General features: G+C 34.2%; 2 protein-coding genes across 7 annotated transcripts in view; one reads left to right on the top strand and one right to left on the bottom strand.

Moving 5' to 3' along the window:
• Window positions 1-1,290, bottom strand: part of LOC110447725 (1-aminocyclopropane-1-carboxylate oxidase-like) — a 15,602-nt gene extending 14,312 nt beyond the window's left edge. Inside the window, exon 1 of one of the 2 annotated variants that reach the window (XM_021493608.1) lies at window positions 1,030-1,290. The gene's annotated coding sequence lies outside the window, so the exon portion shown is untranslated. The remainder of the gene's footprint in view (window positions 1-1,029) is intronic. The other variant, XM_021493610.1, reaches the window with a different exon arrangement.
• On the top strand, window positions 689-16,454 carry LOC110447724 (E3 ubiquitin-protein ligase Mdm2-like). 5 transcript variants are annotated; one of them, XM_021493607.1, is made up of 11 exons: window positions 689-935; window positions 5,158-5,228; window positions 8,621-8,749; window positions 9,166-9,240; window positions 10,154-10,287; window positions 10,573-10,723; window positions 11,075-11,291; window positions 11,876-12,033; window positions 13,281-13,472; window positions 14,177-14,266; window positions 15,050-16,454. In XM_021493607.1, exons 2-11 carry the CDS (start codon window positions 5,178-5,180, stop codon window positions 15,800-15,802), a joined length of 1,950 nt encoding a protein of 649 aa, XP_021349282.1. In that variant the 5' UTR covers window positions 689-935; window positions 5,158-5,177; the 3' UTR covers window positions 15,803-16,454. The 5 variants fall into 5 exon arrangements, with proteins under 5 accessions (XP_021349282.1, XP_021349280.1, XP_021349281.1 ...); XM_021493605.1 differs by lacking the exon at window positions 689-935 and adding an exon at window positions 1,349-1,443; XM_021493606.1 differs by lacking the exon at window positions 689-935 and adding an exon at window positions 1,357-1,544.

The following is a 16,454-nucleotide window of genomic DNA, read 5'->3' as shown; positions in this document are numbered from 1 at the left end:
AATTGTTTTAAAAAATATAAACGATAGTTTATAAAATTTAATCAAAACAGTGAGCAGTCACCAACTACTTTCGCAATAATGATTTACGTTCCAGTGAAAAATAATGCTGATATTTACTCTTTTTGACACAAAAATAACACAAGTTAAATTATATTATTTGCAATTAAAATGGGTTGGGTCGTTATAAAAATTATTCAGCTTTCTATTGCTGTTAATTTAAAAAAGATCAGTCAAATATTTTTGGAGTGAGGTGGTTCACGTACATGTGGTTTTTTTATCCCGCATTTTTGTTTATCGACGCCCACCACAATACTCTGAACCATGCGTTACATCGCGTTTAAAAATAGAAAAATATACCCCAAAAACGAGACATCAATTACTATGATACCACAGATTTATCAATTATACTTCACTATACGTCCCTGGCTAGACGAAGAAAGACAACCCTCGGAGGATGAAATTACGCATGAAATCTTTCCGCCGGTTGTACTTCTATTTTCTCTAAAATTATTGAACATGTATGACCTCAATATGGTCTCAAAATACATATTTTCAGTGTGCTTTATTCGCTGATTCCCTTGTAACGACTAATTATCATTAGGCCTACTGGCAACCGAAACTTCATACATTTTGACATACTTTCCCGCGTTTTACAAAACCGGATGTTCCCGGTGTCTAATTACATAAATACCCTGAGAGCTTATTTAAAAAGATTTACATTTTAGCTTCGGAGCTATAGGAGCGGACTACATTCATGTACGAAAGTTAAGCCAAACGAAACGTGATGGAACGTGCCTTGAACTCGTGATTGTAAACAGTTGTCGTTACACGTAGAACCTGTGCAATACATTAAGGCTATAATATAACCTCTCACCTGTAACGTACATGTACATGTGTATATATATATATGGATTACTAACGGTACAGTTGAAGAGGTAAGCTTTTAGTAACAATTATATGATATTTTAATTTATCTAAGATAAAATAAAAACATTTAAGCTAGGTATCATATGAAATTGTTTTACTCACTTCGTTCAATGTTGTACCACGGACTTAGACACGGACTCCGATAGCAAATCTTATCATCTAAGTCCGTGGTTGTACGAAGGACCGACGTTACAGTTGACCGGTTTGACCAATTACATGAGTGTCCATACACATGATCTATACTCATTTGTGACGAACCCCTGTGGTCAGATTGTGAGTTTGTGAAGCAAAGACGGACCTGGTGATTCGATGGGCTTCAAATATTTGTGGGTTTCTCGGTCTTTAAACAGATCCGACGTGGGGAAATCCCGCAGTCTCGTTTTGAAACCGGAAGTTCGTGGTATCCCATCCTTTTCTGTTTACATCATGGAGAACAAGTCTGAACACGTTCGGGATCATGCTTTCCGCCTGTCTTTGTTTTCCCATGTGGCATGATCAGATGATAATAAAACAGCTGTAAGTGTACAAGCCGCTACACATCAGAACACAAGTAGAACGGCAATCCATTTGTATATATGTATAAGGTCCAAATATAGACTTTCATACACTACCAGTCAGTAAGTAAATTGAACAAAATGTTTCAGAAAGTTTTGTAAGCGTAGTTTAGGAATGATACAGCATGTTTATAGTTATATCCATGGCCATGCTTGAACTAGTACATGTTGGTCGTATTGATCTTAGTCGTAATGCTTAAATCTATGTTTCGTGACAATAAACATGACAGTAAAAGCAATTACGTAAAATGAAACTAAAAAAACTGTTTTTTTTAAACCAACCCTAGATATTTAATATACTGTGACTGATGTTAAGACTAACCATGCTTTTGAAATGTGACCAGGTTAATTACATCACCAGGTTGGCTGACAGACTTGTACAGACAAGTCCCAGTCAGGTTCAGGGGCTGCCTGATGAAAAACACCTTGCTATATAGTCAGCACACACAGGCAACAACCTACATGTAGATAATGTTGTGGCTGGCATTTAAATTGGATGAGCTCCAACAGGCGTTGTGATTACAAACAGTGACATAAGGAACTAAACCTGGACTAGCAAGTTCAGACAGTTGTCAACAATATAGTATATAGTGGACACTGGCTGTTGTATTTTAAATATATGACAGGACTTGTACATGTAGTTATATGACATGGGGAGAGTATATTAGATTAAATGTGTGAAATTCACTGACAGATGGTACGCCCTCGTCTACAAAGGACTATATACTATCTCACTGACCAGTCATTGTGTTTGACTACTAAAATCTGCTAAACATGCTTCACAGAGGTAAGGTGTTTTTTCCTATTTACTTTGTTTAGTTACTAAGTATATATATATACATACATGTGTATACAAAAATATTGTAGTTGAACTTATCAAACATGTACACTGACATGAAATTATAGTTAAAGTAGCAGTAACAAATGTGCATCTTTCTCGTACTTATATATATGGAACTCAGATTCTTTTGTTACAATCCATTGCATTTTCTATATTTCTTTTCGAACATACTGTGTACTGTCAATTTCATTTGATTAACTTTTCAGATGTATTACAATTTTTAGTATGTATGTCTCTAATGATTTCATGTTATTTTGAATATATTTGGAAAGTAGAAAGTTCCAGCTACATTGTAACAGGGACTTATAATAACTCGCAAGAAATTCATTTTTATTTTTAAATATTTCATTTATTTCTTATAATCATAGAAATTAACACATACAAAGTAAGGTTTTAATATTTTACATAGTTTAAACCAAACTTCGTAAATAACTATATGTATGAATTTTCATGCATATTCTTATCACTAATATGAAATATGAGACGAGGTTTGTCAGACTGATCAGAAAATAGTTAAATCAACTTCTTAAAATGGAATCTGTAAGACTAAAACATTAAATTAGGATTATTGTTCTTTCAGTCATACATTTAAATGAAAGTTTGATGATCAGTAAAATTTTCTATTAAGATATGTTGGAAAGCTTAAGGTAGAGTCTGCATTTCTTTATTCTTTTTTTTTTTTGAGATAAGAAAATTGTTATGTGTCAAGGAAACTATTTTCTTTGGTTGATTATCAGTATTAATATTACAGTTCCACAAACACGACATACACAGTCCCATGCTACATTTAAGTTGATATTTGCTTTACAAATTAAATGTAAATGTCAAAAAAGTTGTTTTACCTCGACTCAGATATCATTTGTACATAAAGTCATTACCGTTCCTCTGCATCCATACAGTATGTAAATTGAAATAACAGCATTTCTGTCATTTGTACAAGATTTTAATAGTTGGTTCTGTAATTACTTGGCCCTAAATTATTCTTTTTTAATTTTGTTGGCATTTTGTTTAAATGTTTGTGATTTAAATATTGAGCACAATTCAAACTGCTTTAATAGAAGAAATGAAGGAAATTAAATCCATATGCACTAATCATTTCTTTTAATTCTGCTAAACTTTGTAATGAAGTAAAACAAATTCGTAATTTGGAAACAATAAATATTTAGTGGGTTTTTATTATAAGAAACAGACATAACTGCATATTTCATGTATTTATAGCCAGTAGGGACATGTTCTTACCTGTATTACCTGTAAAACTCTCCCAGGTAGAAAATCAATCAGAGCATCTATAAACTACACCCCACCATACACCTGATTAGTCTTTTGATCTCCCAGCCTCAGCATCAACAGGTGGTTTATCGCCATGCATAGTCAGCTTTATGGCCCGCTGTCAATATTTAAATCGGGGACATATGTGTTTACATCCACCAAAAAAATAAAAAATATTGTCACCATAAAAAAAATATAAGACTGATATAGAGGTGATATTAAATGACCTTGTAATTTATCACATAAACAAAAGAAGTTCAACCATGTAAGTGTTAATTTAGTACCACACTTATCATTACAATGCCAAATTGTTGCCTTGGATCTGGATCGTTTTTAATAAGATTGATGTTTTTTTTAATATCATTTACGTGTTGTTTGTTGAAAAATATGTTGGTATATATGTTGGATTTACCATGTTCATGTACCTGAACTATACAAATAAAGTGATAAGTATAAAAATGGAGACATCATGTACGTTGTCAGTGCAATAGATTATAAATATGATAAAAAGATGGTTTCAGAAATTAGACATTTTCTATATATATATATTGGTTATAATGACCTAACTTTTCTTTTTTGCATTGTCAACTTACAACATAATATACAATGAAGCAATTAACACTGACAATGATTAGTTGATAAATAATAACGTATATTGGAAGAACCTATCTTGTCAATTCCAATAGTGTTGTCGACGACGGACCATATCATAAAGATATTTCCAGAAACTGATTAAGCTTTGCCCACTGGCGTTCAGATTAAGTCTTACACAATAAAATCAATATGCAACTGTGTGGAAATATCAAAGGTAGATTACATTTTTAGCAAGTTCTCCGGTTTGGATTTATCATTTAGTTGACATTTGCTATTACAGATTTATGTAAATCCTTTTTCCTACCTATAATAAGTTTCCATTATAATGCAATCAAATATCAGTAATTCAGAATTTCTCTGTTCTTGGTTGTTAATGTTAATATTTAGGCTTGATAAGGTAAAATGTTCTTGTTCTGTCTATAGGTCGGTCTTAGGGGCTAAATCATGTGGCTACCTGTTCATACAGGTGTGTGTGGATGGAGATCATTTTTCAGATAGTCTTGATTGATACATGGCTTCACTCTGACAAAATCAATCCAATTCACTGTTGCTATGGAACATGCTAAACAATCTTCTCTAGGGACGAAATATTTCATATTTAAGTAATTGTCGTTGAATTATGAACTGGCTGCTGAAGATCGATAAGTTTGCATTTATATTGATTTTTATAAATTAATGTTACATATCTTTTCATTTCAAAAAATAACATCGTATTTTTTCAACATTTAAAACAATAATCTAAGAGCTACTTCATTCATTAAATTTTTTAAAAATATAATTGAAATAGAAGATTTTATATATATACACTGTATAGGTCTTTTTTGTCTACTTATTGTTAGATCGGTGCATTGAAAAGTTTGAGAAGATGATTGATTGATTGATTAGATAATACTAATAGCATAAAGAAAACAACAATTATTTTAATATATACTAATTAACACAAGTGTTTTTAATTTATTTTATATTTTTCAGGGTACTATTTCCGGCCTATTATGTCCGCAGGTTCTGGAGATAAACCTTCTAGTGATCTTTATTCTACGCAGGTAAGATATTTATAGCAAGAGTAACACTAACTTGTAGCTATATCTTCATGGGCCAGTGAGTAAGTATGGAGTCCACAAAGTCTAGCTATATATAGCCATGATGCAACTCTCAACAGGGTCTCTTGACACCTCCAGTGTAGCACAAAACTAGGTGTGTTGTCCGAGCGCCTGCGCAGGGGGACGGGAATTATTGGAAAATGGGGGGAAAACCAAGAACGCGCATGCGCTTTTGTAGAAAATTGCACTCAGATGTTACATGGAAACCTAAAGACAGTGATATGGTAGGCTATTCTTATGTAAAAAGATGGAAACTTATGTATGTCGAAGCATTTATCATAAAAAATGCCAGGTAGGTATATTTTTGTTATCATCCATTTTTTTTTTGAATATAAGTAAATTCTGCACGGTGTGCATATATGTTCATTTGGATATTATTTTAGCCACTATATATATTGGGATTAAGTGATATGTTTTCATAAGATATAAATGTTCTTTTCATTTTATATTGTTTCCCAGTGTTACTGTACATACATATACCTACATGTTTGTTCACGCAGTTACAAATGTTAGATATTTCCCTGTGTGTTTTGAAAATTGCCAACTAAACTTAGGAGAAATTAATCCTGTATCGAAGCATATAAAACCTCATTAAAACAATATTTCTTTTTTTTTAATTTTAAACTATTGAAGGGTTTCCTAAAGTTACAGTTATAGTTCATATGGAGAAAATTTAATTGCAAGAAAAATTAAGGTCTGCTAGAAGAAGTTTTTGGATTACTTAAATGTCTTAAATATCGTTGGGAATGAGGCAGAATTTCAGGCCATATTCACAGGCAGGACAAATTCCATGATGTATTCATATAAGTGGATCGAGAAAGCAAGTAATATATGTTTTAGGGGTGTACAATTTCACTTTTAATGTATTCTGGTAAATTCTTCTACATGTACGTGTAGCCACTAAAGTCTGATCAATATAGTAAATATTCAAAATATTAACATGCCTCGTCCTAAGATTTGCTAGCTCTTGGCGATGATTTAGTGAAATTATACACCAGATTTGAATTACATGTGTTAACTGTATCATACTTATCACTACATACACATGTTAAGTTTAATTAAAAGTTGAATTTATTCAAATATGTACATATGTAAGTATTTCTATGTAATGGATAAAATCAGTTGGACTTGTGATAATGTAACTTACATGTACCTTGAAATTATCATATATATATTTTTAAACTTCGAACATTTGTTAAACAGTTACTCCAGATCAAATCAATACTTAATTGCAAACCTGTTAAAACATGAATTAATGCATGATGTCTGAATTGTAAAATAAAATCTAAATTAGAAAAAGTAATACCTTTATATACTGAACTTGTGTTTCAATAATTATTAATGCTTAATAATTACCTCAACAACATTTGGTTTAACCTATAACCAGCTCATCATTAATATATATAACTGTGATATTAATGTTACTTTAATGAGGTAATGAATCAATCAAAATGTCATCGCATTTAGTGATTAATTTCTATGAAGAGGTTACAATTTTAATACTTTAGATTTATTGGCACTTGAACCATGGCCAATTGATCATTTAACAAGAACACTATTTAATGATAAATATCTAATAGAATAATTATATGCCTTTTCACATTTCAAAAGTAGTTATATTCAATCGCAACAAGCTCGGAATATGTAGGTACAGTATATTCATTAGTATGCGGCTACCGGTTTCATCCGAACAGTGGGATTCTTCAGGACCACTATTCGGACGGAACCGGTAGATGCATACTAATAAATATACCTACATGTACCTATCCCAAGCTTGTTGCGATTTAATATTACTTTTAGTTTGTCCCTATTCCTCAATCGCCCCGCTTACTTGGTATCCAAGCAAAGGATAACGGAACCTAAAGAACCTATATACTAGAAGTACGGTGTTAGCTCTACACCTCGATGGATGTTTTTACATTTCAAATAAATTTTTAGTTATCTTGTTCTTGTTCTCTCTCTAAAGATAGGCTAAGTAAGGTTATTGAAACTGCATCTAACAGACTGATATAAAGTATATTAAATGAGTAAAATGACAGTATAATTGAAATTAATTGTAAGTACATGTAAGTACATATGTACTGCATGTATATATATATATAGGTGGCAGGTCTCCACTTTACATAGAGGCTTCTTGATTTTTCAATAATGTCTCTCCCAGAAAAAAATCGTCCAGTTTTTATTGTAAAATTCATAAAGGGAACAATTGGTCTGGCTGAAATAAAATAGCTGTAATTTCTCACAGTGCATTAAATTGATTTTCCTTATCAATGATCAAATAAGTGATTAGATATAAAGGACTGGCCATAAGGATATCACTCATAGGACCAGGTATAATCTATTCTTTGGTGATCTCTTTAAAACAGTCTGATTGTAAGTTGTATATATGTGTACATTGTATTTAAACCTGAGTGGACGGGACTATAGCTGGTCGTTTAAATGACCTTCTGATAATGCATATACACTCTGTACATGTATCGGTTTGAACAGGATCGTGTATAATGAGCAAGTCCTGCCCTGTACTGGTCCTCTAGAAACATGCTTGTGAACTCGTTTCATGTTAATAAATTAAATGTCATATCACATCGGTTAACCTTTAGGCGTTTATTTACAGCTAGATATAACATTGACAGCATTTCCCCCTTCATAATTTAAGAAAGTTTTCCAAAAGTTCACTGCATATTTTCACCCGAAAATATTGTTTTAAGTGAGAAGTGTATTATCAGTACATTTTGATATTATTTTGCTAAATTTGATTATTTTTTAAATGTGAAAATTTTCAGTCTTGTTATTTTCCACCTTGAAAAGATATATACAGTTCTAGATCTGTATGTATGCATTTAAAAATCACTGCTTTTATAACGTTACAATTTCTAAATCCATAAATTGAGTCACATTTTTATTTTTTTTATTTATGGCTTGATATTTGGTAAATTAATTAATTTATAGCTTGATATTTGGTATGCTTCTGATATTACTGATACATACCAGATACATTGATATTTCAAATAATGAAACACTTGAATCAAAGTTTTGCTGTAGAGATACATTATATTAATATGCAATAACTTTCTTAAATGTAGGAATATAGTTACTGATTTTTTCACATTCTGTATTAATATAACTATTTTATTGTCTCCACACTCCAGACGATTAAGGTTACTTTTTATATATGCCTATATCATCCTTCAAATTTTCATCATTTAATAAATCGTAAAAAAAAATCTGAGATTAAATAGGGCACTTTAACACAAATGTTACAATAACTATTATCAAATATAAATTCTCAATATAGGAAAAATTTGTTTTTTACATTATTTATCATAATTTATCAGGTTGAGAGCACTACCACCACCACCAGCGCCACAGGAAGTGGGCAAAGTCCCACCGGAACCACTACTACAACTTCCACCGCCACTTCACAGTATGTGGTGGCCGAGGAGTACACTGTGGGGGTTCCACTGGTAAGCCTAAAGTACTCATTGAATTATCAAGTGCCTGAATGTTATTATCAGAATTGAAATAAAGATATATCTCTGGTTGAACATGTATCAAATACATACTTTACACAGAAAAAAAGCAAAGTCTGAGTATTAAATGAATTTGTATATATGTCAGTTAATTTAATAATAATGCTTGATTCAGACCTTTTTGCTGTATATAACATATATGCGGGGTATTTGTTTGTTAAGTGGCAAGGACAGTTGCATTTTCAGGTGTATATTAATCTGCTGCTAGTCCTTTTTGAAACCCAATATTCTCATGACAAAGTTGTCTGAATTTCATCATCAAACATTAATATTTACATAATCAAAGTAATCTTTAATACATGTGCGTACTTTGTGAGGTTTATGTAAAATCAATGTTCTGTTTTAATCAGTTTCGACCGAAGCAAGAACTCCTAACATTTTTGCGATCTGTTGGAGCGACTGGAGACATTTTTACAAGGAAGGAGGTGAGTAATCTTTGATCAAACAGTGACTTTTGTCATTCCCCCCNCCCCCCCCAACCCCCATCCCCGCGATATGTGTTATTTTTAAAATGACTCCCACAGAAAAATCACAACACCAGGACTCAAATATCTGGGCCCTATAAATGAATTATTTAATTGTCCACAATTGGAATTGGGAAGCACGGTAGTCTATAGTACATAGTAGGACGCCGGGCTCGTGACAGAAGGGGTTTGTGGGTTTGAGTCATGGCAAGCCACTGTGTTGTATCTTTGAACAAGATACTTTACTCCGCTTGTTCCAGTCTACTCAGCTACAAATGAGTGCGTGTTTGGGCAGCGCTAGAATTGTAGAAAGCTAGCTGTGAGCGCCGAAATGACAGCACCGGCTGTATGTTCGCCAGGGCATCGAGAAAGATATTAGCTGGTTGCAAAATCCCTATAACCACAGATAAAAATTTGTGAACTGCTTTGAGACGATCTATGAACTATAGGTTGTAATAAAGGGGTATATAATTAGAACCTTGAAATACTTCTGCTATTTGTTTATATAAATGGTATTAATTTTCTAAACAATCAATGGTCATCAGATAGCAGCTGTTTCACTTACATTAGTTATTTGTCAAATTTAGTCAAAATTTTATTTATTCATTAAATGATCTATGTTAAAATAATAACAATCTTTCAAAGAGCAGTTCTTAAACACGCAATGTATATGTTTCAATTTGAATCTGTCTTGAAAGATTATTTGGTGTGCTGTCGATAAGTATGCTGTCTTTTAAAGCAATACTGTCAGTTATTATACTGAGAAGTTAAGTTTGCCTAAAATGATGCACCATGGAGTAGCTACATTATCTCTGTGTTAAATTTACTGATGTATTCCTGTATGTTTGATATAATATGCTTCTGTCTTGTACAGATCTGCCAGTTCCTGAAGCAGTATATCGGGAGCCACAGCCTGTACGACCCCCATGACCCACGGCTGGTGTACTGCCAGGGCACAGTACTGGGACAAGTATTTGGGGTCGACAAGTTCACCATCTCTGATGTCTTGTAAGTACCACTAGGAGATAAAAGTCAGTGCATTGTGGTTGAGATAAAAGTCAGTGCATTGTGGTTTTAATGCATAATATGGAGCAATATGGAAAAAGAAAACAGCTGAACTTAATCATGGGAAATGACCTGTAACTGCCCAAAATATCCCTAATGACAAAGCCCCTCCTCTCCCCAACAAAAAAAACACTTTGGTAACTTCTTTTTGTTTTCACAGGGATTTTAATTACACAAATCTTTCCTGTTTGACAACCAACGCCAATAATGCTATATTGTGTTTTGCAGGGATCTCATAGGGAAGAACTGTTACCAAGTCCCTGACACGTGCATCAAGCGCAAATGTCACTATGTGACGAGGCCTTTGAATGGTAGCCATGGCAACCCAACTGGGCCACACCAGCCAGCTGTGCCACATCCCATCTTCCCTAGCCACCAGGTAAGATAATTTATGTATTATATGTATACACCAGCAAGAAACGGATAAGTGTTTTAATGACAGTTTCATTTTGGCAATAAGTCATTCTGTGAATTTAAAACAGTTCTATACCACATAAAACAATGTTTAGGGCAGTGGGGGTTATATCTGTTTTTTGTGCAAAAATCTTATTACAGAGTAGGGTAGATCTTTGTTGATGTGCACCTACTAATTTCGACATTACACAGGTATTTTTCACCTCCTAGATAATAGTGCTAGATGTTCATCTCAGAAACACTGATAGAAATTCAATAGTCAAAGTGTGTACAATTTCAGCAGTGAATCAGGAAGTGTATTTTACTTTATTTTCAGGTGGCTCATAGTTCTGGGAGTGGTTCCCTGACGATAGAGGTCTGTCGGGCATCGCCCATTGTCACCAGCAGTACAGGGCCGCATACAACTGCAAAGGGTCGAAAGTCACCCAAGGGTGTAGGTGTAGTGGACGGGGCGACCTCACACTCACAGGATGCCTCAGCTGCCGTGGCAGGGAAGCTGCCTTCTAAAACGAGCACCAAAAGGAAACGTAAAGGTAAATACATAAGAAACGACCAATGGAACCTTTAATCTACTGGTAACATTAAATTTTCATTAATATAACAAATTTCCTAATCAGAAAAACAGGTAAATGTCCTATATACATAATAAAGCAAGCATTCTAAGCAGTGTATTAGCATGGATCCAACATTATTTGTAATTAAATTTGAATGTCGGGTAGAATCGGAAAATTGACAAAGTTTGTCGGAATTTTTAAATTACTAGGTAATCCTATAAAACTATATGTTATATGTGCATTATCAGTGGTAAGCCCTTTCTCAGTATTAGTTCACCCAAAAAAGGTTTAATTTATTCGATCAGACCTGGAAAGAAACTGTATGCATACAGAGAAATGTAATACTGTTTTACCTTTTTTCTAATACTGTACCTAGGTGCTCTAGGATTTTCTGAAGTGAAAAAACTGGTTGTACTGGTAGTTTATAAAGGAAGAAATATGATATATGCAAAGCCAAGAAATTTACTTTGACCAGTTATGGTGTGCTGTGAGGTTGATATGTAATAAAATCAAGAACATTTGATATCTGTTATTTTACTGAAGAAAAAAATCTGTCTCTTTAGATACTGGAGGATCAAGTGGATCCTCTGAAACCAAACGCCGTCCAGCTTCCGTCAGCATCACCTACAATGACCCGGACACAGAGGGCTCCAGGTATCCCTGGTACTTCCAAGTTAAGATGGAAACAACAGACGAGGAGAGTGAGGTTCTCAGTATACAGGTATATTTCTTAAAACACTATCTGCTAAGGAACGAAAAATATTTCAAGTTGCTTAATTTAGCTTAAAAAAGCTGTTTTAAAAATAAAATGAGAACAGTTTTTCACCTGGAACTGCTATTAGTGTTACTCCAATAGAATTCTCAAGGAAAATGCATAATTTGTTTTAATGTGCTGAAAGAAGTTATATTAACACTTGTAATATTTTATTGAAAAGTCTACTAAGTATTCAGGATATTCTTTGGTTATTATAGGCAAGTGGTCTTTAATCCAGGTGGTGTGTAAGGAAAGTTTTACATAACAACAGTTTGTGCTTGATAAAACTTGTTATTAAGGATAATGAAATATTCCTGTGGGAAAAAAATTACACAGATTTGTATAGTTCCTCATACAAAGCAGTCAAACAGTGTCATGTTCTTCATCAGTGATCAGCCGAATCGCAGACAAGTATCAGGTGCAAACATTACTAGTGGATAACCGCTGGGGGAATTTTGCATCAATTTGGTCTGGACCATATCCTTGGAAACTCAACATTGTATAAACAAAGGGCGTGAGCCCCTGGTGGTAGAAGAACTGCCAAATAGTGGGGAACATAGTGATAAAGGTTTAAAATTCTTCTCCTTCAGTAGGATTGAAGGGATTTTTACCAGATTTGGCCAGAGTGTCCTTGGGCAAGGGGGTGACTTAATATTGTATAAACATAGTGAGTTCGGCCATATTGCTTTAATTGACTTATTCTGTGGAACTAAAAGATATGGATATCAACCATATTTGATTTAAAGCATTCTCAGGTGGTGAAGATTCAAAATTGTACAAATGGAGGGGCTGGGGGGAGGGTATTTTTGCCAGACTGCTTTAAGTGACTTCTTCTCTGGAACTAAGTGACCTATATCTACCATATTTAGTTGGAGCATTCTTAATTAGGTGGTTGTCGATTCAAAAGTACCAGTTTAAGGGCTGACCCTCAGGTCTGAGGGGTGGGGCCAAAAAGAAATTCTAACTTGAACATTATCAAGATCCACATCCCATAACCATGTATACAAATGCTGGGCATAAAGAGATAAAACCCTAGGGACTATAAATATTTGGATTCTAACTTTTAAAAAGGTTGAGATCCTCAGCTCATATAGCTATACCATTGCTGGGCATAGAGGTACAGGTGAGCGGTACAGGCCCCTCATAGTCTCTTGTTATATACTTATTTTGATTTGTATATGCTAGTGGCTAATGTTTGACATTGGTTTGAGCAGGGCCAGGAGACGACACGGGTGCAGGACTCCACTGATGACATGTGGTTCGTGGAGGATGAGGATGAGTCGGTGACCGTGAACTCTCTTGCGGTAGATGTTGATTCGGATACTTTTTCTGTTGAGTACGAGCTGGATTCAGATATTCCAGGCGACAGCGATTCCTCCGATATATCATCTCCTTTTTCTGAAGCGGTAAGAGTTGTTTTTACTTTTCATGAAGTCAATTTTACTATTATTGCTTTGGAAATGTTTTTTTTTTTTTTAGATGAGTTATGTCCGATTAGAATGATTTGTGACTGGTTATCAATTTAAATCTTCCTTTACGACTAGATTTCCCTGCACTTTAGTTGTTAAGGTGTCAAATAAAAATGTTATTTCCGATGACCTACCTACCCTACTTCTTTATATAAGCCGTATAAAATATGAAAAATAAAATGTATTGCCTACCTTCCTACACAATTATGTTGAGACATGTAAGAAGGGAAACAAACATTTTGTTTGTTTGGTCGAATAGTACATGTTATCATGTATAAAATTCAGTTCTTAATTATAGACACAACTAGGATATTGACATCAAAAACCTATTCTAACATTTTGGAGAGAGGCGAAGGTTACCTCAGGATCTAAAATATTTGTTACTATAGTGGACCCCGGGAAAAAGAATGCAGGTGATGGGTATTTCCAATCGCCATTTTTACATACAAAATCTGTAGTTCACCAGGGTCTATGTTAGAATTGTATCTGATAAAATGAAATGGTAATTACCAGAACATCGTTTTGGATACCGAATGTTTTACACTGGTTCCGTATCCTCCTCAATGTCTTATCATAAACAGAATATCATAATTTAGCCTGACTGTGCATTCATTATATAATAATGAAGATTTTTTGTATAGGATGTGCTGGTAGTGTGCAATGATAGCGATGTCCAGTTTTGGGCTGACCATTCCAGTGGACCGGAGACAGACACCGAGCTGTCAGATGAGGTAGGTCTTCATATAATGTACATTTCATTACTATCAGAGCATCGACAACATAAACAATCTGTGTTTTTGTGCTTTAACCCTTTCACCCCTAGGTAACTTTAGTAGACTCTACCATACATTTATTTGGATGAGTCCATTATGGTCTACAGTGGTGAAAGGGTTAAAAGGGAACATTGGAGAAACCAACATTAATCTGTCGGCCCTATTGCGACACATAGCACTTTTGTCCTACCTAAACGTCTGTTTCGGTGTTGTATCCCTACATGTATGTAAGCACCTCTGATTAGCCCATCGTCAGAATTATGTGATGGGGGCCGGGCGGGGTGATAACATGTCCAGGTTCCGATATTTCAGTAGGATAGCACTTAAAATGGCCATGCATTAAATGATCTGATCATATTGTTGATGTGGATTTATATGATTTTACCTGTAAAGAGGATGCAAATCTTTTAACAAACAAAACAAACGTTTCATCTCAGGGGCTGCATTTCTTAAAAATATTATCAGTATTTCAAATAAATTAACGTTTGATATAAATAAACTAAGTAGTATAGATAGAGAGGTATTACTTGAAATAAAAATTTGACGAAAAAAATGATTAAATTAGATTTGATTTGACTGTTATGCATACAGTTAAGGCAGCAAAAATGTAATTCCATGAAAAATGAATGTATGCAAGATCATTAAAAATATTGTGTTTAAAAAGTTAGAAATATAACAACAACATCTAGCTTTTGCCTTAGTGAGATTTTCTTTAAAGTTGATCCAATATTACTGTTCTAGGACAAATGGTCCTGTCAAGAATGTAAGACCAAGAACTCACCAACACAAAGGTATTGCTCCCGATGTTGGAAGCTGCGTCCTGATTGGCTGCCAGACCGAGACAGCGAGACACGACAGTCGAAGTACAGTAAGAGGCGGGTTAAGGCAGTCCATGGAGAGGTGTCCTCATCTGATGGAGAGATGCTAGATTCTGGCATATATACAAGCTGTAACTCGGCCATGCCCACATGCAGTCAAACAACTATTATAAAAATAGACGATCTTGAAGATTCAAAACCTGATAAACAGGATACAACATCATGTCCTGAGAAGGAAATCTCCTTGAAAGACAGCCCAGAGGCTAAGTTTATTGGAATGAGGAGGACTTTCTTAAACTATAGGTCCTTGAGCAACAGTTCCAAAGAAAAAGACGAAGTATTGAACGAAAAATTAGTTGAAGACAAAATAGTTCCACAGAACATTGAATCTCAAGTCACAGAAAAATTGTCAACAAAGGAAACACTGGTGTGTGGTACTCAAGAGAAGCTTCCACAATATTCAGGTGGTGCAAGGTCAAGTGTGATTCAACAGCCATTGCCTAGCGACATGTGTATGACATGTCTGTGTCGTCCAAAAACAGCGAGCATCATCCATGGCAGCACAGGACATCAAGTCTGTTGTTTTAAGTGTGCTCGGCGGCTTAAAAGGCAGAGGAAACCCTGCCCAGTATGTCGCAGACCCATACAGAAAGTCATCAAAAACTTCATTTTGTAAAAATGAAGAAACAATATATCCCAGCCTTGGTTGTCACTTGTGGTTTCATTGCCGTAGAAAAATCCTAATTTTCATATCCTCATGTCATCAAAGGTCTGAAAAGCTCGATATTAATTCATACTTTATTTAAAAACTAGAAGAAAAATGTCCCTAATGACTTTTATTTCATTCTTTGATGTTTTTAATTATTTGTTTTATTTATTGTGCAATTACACCATCACCATGAACATTTTACAGGTAGAAATCATTTATTCATATTGGATGTATAAGTAATGTTGCCTGGTTAACTGAATGACTTAGCTTGTCAGTGCATAATGTATATAATGTAACAGATAATATTTTTTTATTACACGACACTTGAACATCTAATTAACCTGGAATAATAAAATGAAAAACTTCCAGGCAACACTATACAATAATTGGTTCAATGAAGCAGTGTGTACAAGGAAATACAAGTTTGTTGGAATGGCAGTAATTCTCCATTATTAGATACGTTAATTGTCATTCAGAAGACTAAAATTAACTGGCGGGTAGACCATTTTGCCAAAAACACCTGTGATGTTATATTTTTTTTTACAGGTGAGGCTTGTGCCTGAGATTTTACTGTATAGAATATGGCTCTGATCACCTCTGGTACTTATTCAATAGTTAA

The sequence above is a fragment of the Mizuhopecten yessoensis genome, unplaced genomic scaffold (genome assembly GCF_002113885.1).
Source record: "Mizuhopecten yessoensis strain PY_sf001 unplaced genomic scaffold, ASM211388v2 scaffold3575, whole genome shotgun sequence".
Lineage (NCBI taxonomy): Eukaryota > Metazoa > Mollusca > Bivalvia > Pectinida > Pectinidae > Mizuhopecten > Mizuhopecten yessoensis.
Note: the sequence above shows the minus strand (reverse complement) of the source record. Positions and strands in the feature narration are given on the sequence as shown.